General features: G+C 29.1%; 1 protein-coding gene across 1 annotated transcript; it reads right to left on the bottom strand.

Moving 5' to 3' along the window:
• Positions 1 to 2,681: 2,681 nt before the first annotated feature.
• PGO_130940 (hypothetical protein, conserved) lies at positions 2,682 to 7,013 on the bottom strand (the record flags this gene model as incomplete). Its single annotated transcript, XM_028689610.1, has 1 exon — positions 2,682 to 7,013. One exon carries the CDS (start codon positions 7,011 to 7,013, stop codon positions 2,682 to 2,684), a length of 4,332 nt encoding a protein of 1,443 aa, XP_028545411.1.
• Between the last annotated feature and the right edge of the window lie 1,340 nt (positions 7,014 to 8,353).

The following is an 8,353-nucleotide window of genomic DNA, read 5'->3' as shown; positions in this document are numbered from 1 at the left end:
TTAGAACAATTTTTGTCAAATGCCTTATTAAAGTATTATTTTTTTATCATGTCTTTGGAGAAAAAGCAAATCAAAAAAAAAAAAAAGTTAACACTACCCCATGTCAGTGCTAGTTTTTTCCATTTTCTTTTGTAATTGAATAATTTGCTTTTTTTTCTTAATTTTGTTTTTTTAAAAGTACAAATCTATCAATCTATATATATATATATATATATATATATATATATATATACACTGAAATGCATGGATGCATATGCAAATAACTGCATATGTGTAGGATATCCATGTCTCCTTTTGTATACCTCTGTCTTTTTTACCAATGTATTGCATAGATTTTCATTGAACACAAATTAAACTTTAAACGCGTTGAAGCTTTTTTTTTTTTTTCATATGGATTATATTAACTCTCGATATAATAATAACAAAGAATTATAAACGTTAATTTTTTAAAAAAGTTAGCTAAGCAGTACAATTTTATTTTTATATAACATGACCTCTTACCATATTGCATGTTGCAAGAATGAGGGTACATAAATGTGCATATAAGAAAAATTGAAAAATAAATCCGCAACAAAATACTTTTCTATACATTTTATAATAATCAAAATAGTACCTTAAAAAAATTTATGTCACACTATAGATTTGACGTCATTATGTCTTTATTAATATAAATAGAATTTTTTCAGTGTATACATTTTTTTTTTTTTTAAATAAAAATGCATAGCAAATGGTTATCAGTGAGTTGTAAAAAAAAAAAAAAAAAAAAAAAAAACAATGGTACTTGTGAACAAATCTATAATTAAAAAATTTAAACAAATATGCAGATGTGACAATTTTATTTTGCCTTTCACTTAAGAATGGGAAAGTAATGGAACTATAAAAAGGTTAAAATATTAATAATAAAATAGGGATGGGAAAATAGATAAATGTATATATACATATATATTTATAAATATATACACATGTGCATGCATATAAGTACTGTACTCGTCCCAGTTGGTATTATACACTTTTGAGAAGCCCCTTGAGCGAAAATTTTACTTGATAATTCTGGTTTGTTGCTCTTCCCTCGATGCTTTTAAGAATTTCCATTGTTCGTGCATTTGAAATAAGAAGGGTTGGGTAAAATGAAATAATATAAAAATAAAATGAAAATAAAATATAAATAGAGTAATCCGCTTTTCCAAGAGCACAGGAGAAAGAACATTCTACCATTCTATTCCCCCACAACTGAGTTCAATACATTTTTTGTAACCGGCACACTTCCATCAACCGGTATCTTCTCCAAATGTATCTCCTAATTTTTGAACATTATTATTTAGGATATATACATATATATGTACACATATGCGTCCACAATTGTACATGCGTATGCATATAGAAAAATGGAAAATAAAAAAAACTGATAGTTTCGCTAAATTTTACTTAAAAAATGTGTTAAAAATTTAATATAGTCTTACATATATTTATTAGTTTAAGTTATTACACTTTTCAAAATATAAAATTTACATCATATAAAAGCAAAATTAATAACAATAAAATGGGGAATACGTGTACATATGGGCGTGTGCGTATATATGTATGCATGTACAGCTGTTCACATATGTGGGTACACAATCGTATGTATATGCATATATACGTGCACATATATCTCCATAAAAAAAAAAAATTTAGGAAACATGGGACTTGCTAAAACATTAAGACGACGATCATATTAAGAAATTATAAAATTTCTAAAAAAATTCACAATAAAAAATAAACTTTAAAGCATATAAAAGAAAAAAAAAAAAAAATGTATAGACAGGGGGTGAATGAGAGAGCGGGAGAGAAAAAGATTATTTGTTGGCTACCTTAATTTTTTTTTTTTTTTTTATAATGCGCATATATGTAATATTTCACAAAACCTAATAAATAGACATGGGAGCTTCCAAGGGTAGGAGAACAGCATGGATAAAGGAAAAAAAAAAAAAAAAAAAAAAAAATGCTCTTCCATATAAATGTGTATATATATTGTATATACACACTCACTTTCACCTTTGCATGCAAAAATAGATTTGTTCATGTACATCTATTTTCATTCCTCATTGGCCTATTTATCATAAACACAAACACACATGTATATAAATATATATATGAAGTCACATATACTTTGTAAATATACACATACACACATTCAAGTATCTACCTACTACAATAGGTATGTATATATATACATATAAACTGCACATATTTTATAGCCAAATCTTTAAAACACAAATGTATAGGTACACATAAATATGTATGTAGCCATACATATGCATAAATATGTACATATACATATGTACACAGGGCATATACATAATACATAGCACACACACCTACACCCATACATACATTTTTCAATTTAGCTTTGTTTTTTCATTTTCTATTATACAAGAAATCTTATAATATAGTAGCAAATACTTGAAAAAAAAAAAAAAAAAATTATGATGCATAATACTGTCCAACAAATGTGGAAGATGTACATTTATTTGCATATATTATTAAAATTATTAGGAAAAAAAAAAATAAAATAAAAATAATAAAAAAAATAATAATTTCATCTTCTTGTTTCTATTTTTTTAAACATATGTATTAAGTTCATAATTTTTTTTTTCTTTTTTTAAACATATGTATTAAATTCATAATTTTTTTTTTTTTTACTAAGATTTTTTATTCCTTTTTTTGGCATAACCAATTTTGCTTGGAGAGTCATTTTTATCAAAATTGTATATTGATTTTCTCTTATTCTTTGTAATTTTCTTATCTACTTTCAATGCGGTCTCTTTCGTGTTGCATGCTTTAACAGGTGTCTCATTATTTATAAAAGAATTTATAACTGTGTTTTCATTCATACTTGTAACTACATTAGCCTTTTCCTTCATCATGCTACCAACCATTTTCTTCTTCGGGGTTTCATAATTTAAAATATTTGGAATTCCACTCTGTTCTATATTTTTATTGCTTCTTACTTTTCCTTTGTTAAATAATTTACTTTTTTTTACACTTGCTTTATTCGTTTTGAAATTCTTATCCATATGCAATATAGGGGTTTTAATATACATATTATTTATTCTTTCAATATGTTCTTCTAAATGATCATCTGACACTCTTTGCTTAGGTGTGTGATCAAAATCATCTCGATTAAAAATTTGATTTTTAAATTTTGTCTTTAAGCTGTTATTATTCGGAGTTTTCATTGATTCCATATCGTCTCTTAATTTGTCCATACCAATTCCATCGGGGCCTACTCCTGCTTCTTGCCCAACAATTAGCTCGATCTGTGGAATTGTTATTCTTTCGTCTTGATCATCTCTGTCGTCATCATCCATATTATCATCAATATCACTCTCACCTACACTACTCGCATTGGTGTCACCAAGACCATTTTCACCATGGTCATTTTCGTCATGATCATTTTCGCTGTGATCATTTTCACTATCATCACCTTCATCTTCATCCTCTTCACACTCATCCTTCAAAACAATATCGCTGAGGTCCTGGTACTTGTTGTCATCTGATAGGCTAAACTTAATGGGCGTTTCCGAGGAGTCGAAGAAGTTGGATGGAAATTGAGAGGGAAGATTTGAACCATTGGATTGACTAAAATTAGAGTGTCGTGGTGGTGCTTCACTTCCTCTTTTTGTAGACGAATTTATGTTTACATGTTGTAAATTGACACGTTCAATTCTGTTTTTTTCTTTAATAAACTTTTTGGTAGGTGTGCAAATATCAGTTATTTTGTTAAAGTGTTGGAAATAATTATTCGAATAATATTTATCTGTTTCTAATATGGATGGTTCATCAGGATTTGAAACGAAATTTTTTACACTTTCTTCTGTTTCACACACAACCCATATAGCTACACAAGAAATATCATCTACTTTATTACCTTTGTATATTCGATTTGGTTCTCTATACTTTCCAAGAAACGGGAAAAATGGCTTACAATGAAGTTTATCACCACTTCTTCTCTTAGCTATATTTGTAATGGAATAAGCTATATCCTGGGCAGAGGTAAATGCACTTGGATCTCCTAATTCACATGCTTCTTCTGGGCTTATAGCAAACGTACAATAAGCTTCTATTTCTTCATCAAACAAATTATCACTCACCCCATCACTCATTAGTAATATCAAATCTCCTGGCATACATAAAATTTCGGATGGTGGTGTTACAGCTGCATCTGGTGAGTCTCCATCAATGTCTACCTTTTCCAATATTTTCACAAAACTGTGTAATCCTCTATTTTCTAAATCCTTCCATTGACTACGATCAGGTAAATTTGATAGCTGATATGGTGCTCCGTTTTCCCATTTCTGCTCACTTGTTTTCCATATAATTTTTCTCACTATAGATGGATTTCTTCCCTTGTTATTATGATACAGAAAAGATTCCACAGGAAAATTGGGATACGTTTCTCTTTCAAAATTTATATCACCTGGTAAAAACTCTCTTCTAAGTATCATACATACACTATCTCCTAAGGAAGCTATTCCACATTTTCCTGTATATTCATCTATTAAGCCTACAATGGCTGTTGAGCTTCCATATGCATCTGCGTATTCTTTTTTCACACTTTCTAAAGAATTTCTTAATAACAATTTGGATCTGATTATTGTGTTGTATGACACCTTTGCATATCCGTTTAAATTTTTAGATAATTTTTCTGCTTCTCTTTGACAAGCTAAAGACAAACCAATGGAAAATTTAGAAGCATCTATTCCTTCAAGACTCCATGAACCTACTCCATCAAATATTCCAAATGCAGGAGGTATGTCCGTTTGAAAAGTAGCGTCTTCACATCTACCTTGCACTTTCCCAATACGACACTGTCCTCCATATGTTTTGAATAATTTAATCATATTGCTTCTTATATCATCCATCGAATTATTCCTCATTAATGTATTTTCACTCAATCTTTTTTCCATTTCATCTGCAGCATTTTTGTAATTACCATCGGTGGATATTTTATCAGTTTGATCATACAAGGTTCTGTTATTTTCCTCATACATTCTGTTCATTTCTTCTAATTCATTGGTTGCATTATTCTTCCCAATTTGTTGACTTTCTTCATCTGAGGTAACATATAAACATGTATCATTAAGTTTATTAATTTCAAACATTTTAGAATTTTTTTCTTCTGTATATAAATCTAATGAGTTATTATACATTGTGTCGTAGTATTCTTTATTTTCTGATTTATCCGTAAATAAATCGTTCTTATGTTTTTTATTGCCTAGGCCTATTATGTCGCCAGAGCACATGCTATTACTCTTGTTGTGGTCACAGTTGTTAAGGGTGCAAGCGACAGAACATGCATTAGTACACGTAGTTGTACTATCGATTGTACTATCACAGGCTCCATTACTTACTGCACCACTAGCATGTACACCATTACTGCTATTTCTAATGGCTATCTCTCTTTCGTGCAACAATTTCATTTCGTTGGAGTGCATGTTATTACCTTGTAAATGTAACGGTCGCATGTGTTCACTGGTAGTAGGATTTTTATTACTGTTACAATTGTTGTAATAATTGTTGTTATTACTAAAACGTGAAGAGTTACATTCGTCGGAAACAGGCCTGGTGTCTTCTACAGCTAATTTGTTCCTTATCCTTTTCAAATTCTTATACAATTTTTGCAATCCACAAACAGCTTTCCATGTGCGCCTAGTAGCATTTACATTAATTTGCTTCAAGAGCTTAATATTTTTAAAAAATGAAAATGTAGCAATAGGACAATAAGATATAGCTTCTTCCAATAAATTTAAATTCGGTTCATTCAAGCCAAAAAATAATTGCTTCAGTGCACTGTCATTTAATGAGTTAAAAAATTCATTTATAGCTTTCGTAGCACTAAAATTTGGATCACTTCTATGAAATTTTATATATGCACAAAATTCTCCATAAATCCTATCTTTTAAGACAACTTGTGATCTAAAAAATTTAAATAAAAATCGAAGTTCATTTAAAAATTTAACCGTTCCTTTTAATGTGTCAAGTAACTTATTTGTATTTACACAATTTCTGCTAAATCGTAATATTCTGGCTTCTTGTTTTCCTGAATGGTTCAACAGTAAACATACATATTTATGCTCATAATCTTCACGAAACGGTAATATGCAATTTTCTAAAGATTTGTATGATTTGCGATCATTTTTACTATTCTTTAAATTATATCTATCATTAAATTTTTGGTCGTATTCACAAAATCCAAATTTATTTGTTTTTCCTGCACATAACATTTCGACAAAATTTGATACTGCATTTTTGTCTCCTAACTTCGAGTCATCATGTGGATTGCCATTATCATTATAACTATCCTTGTTTTTTTTATTCGTCTTCTTTTTATCGTTGTTACTGGATTCTCTGAAACCGAGATCTCCACCTCCTCCATCTCCACCATTATCTTCATCAATCTCTTCCTCCTCCTCCTCCTCCTCGTCATCATATTCATCAAAATTGCTGTTGCTGTTACACATGGATATATTTGAAATTATTTTCTGTTCCAACATTTCTGTTTTTTTTTTAATAATTAATCTCCTTTTTAATTCCTCTAAAATGTTCGTTTTGAATTCTTCATCATATTTTATATCATCCATATCATCTGAATCTATAAATTCCAAAATTTGACAGATGGTTATGACTTCTCCTAGGAGATATATGCCTTCATCTCCTATGAACATTTTGTGTTGGGCCCATAATGCGTGTGACATTTTCCCATTCTTTACAAAGGTTCCTAAAATTTCTTCTAATCTTTTCTTCACAGATTTCGAATCACTTCCGTTTTCATCCGTGTTTCCTCCTTTGTTGGAATTATTGTTTTCATTTCCATTGTTATTGCTTCTTCCACTAACATCATTATTCCCTCCATTGATATAATTATTTTTATCCTTTCCTATTACGCTCTCTTGCCACGTCTTATATTTAAACACATCAGTTGATACATAACCCGATAGGACCTTATCATAAATGTTACTCAAGAATTCCATCGTGAAATATAAATGTAGAAACTGAAAAGCATGTATACACAACACATAAAACAGATGTACGCGCTAAGGTGTCACATGTATACATGTAAAAGGAATGTGCTCAGTGGACACACGTGCTTGAGTTTATATATATATAATCGGATGTGGGCTATAAACATAGATGCAGCAAAGACGGTAAAACTTGAATTCTACAAACATGTACTTATATGCACATGTATGCATGTATTTGCACATGCGCATATAGGTAGGTATATGCAACTATTAAACTAGAAAGGTCATAAAATCGAATGAATTAGGAGGGAGTATAAACATTATTATATAAGCATTTATGCATATGCACATAAATGTACTATTTATCTAGCTACCTATGCCTATCGAAGCACACACATATGTACATAAAAGTGTACATATGCATACACATAAATATATACTTCTGGGTGTTTTATTAAAACATATTTTAAAAATATAATAAAAATGAAATATATATATATGAAACATTAATGATGTGTGTGAAATTTTTTACTTTATTTTATTATTTTTTTTATTTTTCTCTATTTCGTCATAGGGTGTTTTGTACCTTTTTGATGTGTGTTATTATTTTAATTTTTAATTCGTTCGGAGGTACATTCACAGGCATATATTGTGTATATATATATATATATATATGTATGTGAACGCACGTAGGAGTACATAAATGTGTGTATATATGTATATATCTCTGGATGTTTCAGTTACTTTTAGAGGGGGGAAGCATGTATAAATGATTACGTCAATGAGCTTGTAGTTGAGTATATACATATGAATAAATACGCTAATGCATAAATGAAAATTTAATTATAATTTAATGTACCTTTATTTTTATAATGCTGTAGGTATTGTTATACAAGAGTTTCTCGATTTCGTAATTTATTTGCTTTTTTTTTTTTTTTTTTTTCCATGACATGATGTAGTTAATTTATATTTAATTCATTTATATGCATCAGAGGCACACTTACATGTACGTATAAATGGTAAAATATATGTAAACCAGTAAAGTTGTACATAAACTCATACGTGTGCCTGTAAAAACGCAAATATATATATATGAATTCGTGTGAATACATGTATATATCATGATAAACGAAAGTATATATTATAGATCTGTACATATACACATGCGCTTGTGCAGGTATAATTGATCTTACATGTTTAATTTAATATATTTCATTTTCTAATTTTTTTTTTTCTTTTTCTTTTTCCTTGTAGAGCATGCATGATTATATTTTATATATTACCAATCTATATATATACCTATGTATGTGCGTGTACATGTTTTATCATTATTATGCACGGAAGAATAT

This window comes from Plasmodium gonderi, assembly GCF_002157705.1.
Source record: "Plasmodium gonderi DNA, contig: Chr13, whole genome shotgun sequence".
NCBI classification, from domain to species: domain Eukaryota; phylum Apicomplexa; class Aconoidasida; order Haemosporida; family Plasmodiidae; genus Plasmodium; species Plasmodium gonderi.
Note: the sequence above shows the minus strand (reverse complement) of the source record. Positions and strands in the feature narration are given on the sequence as shown.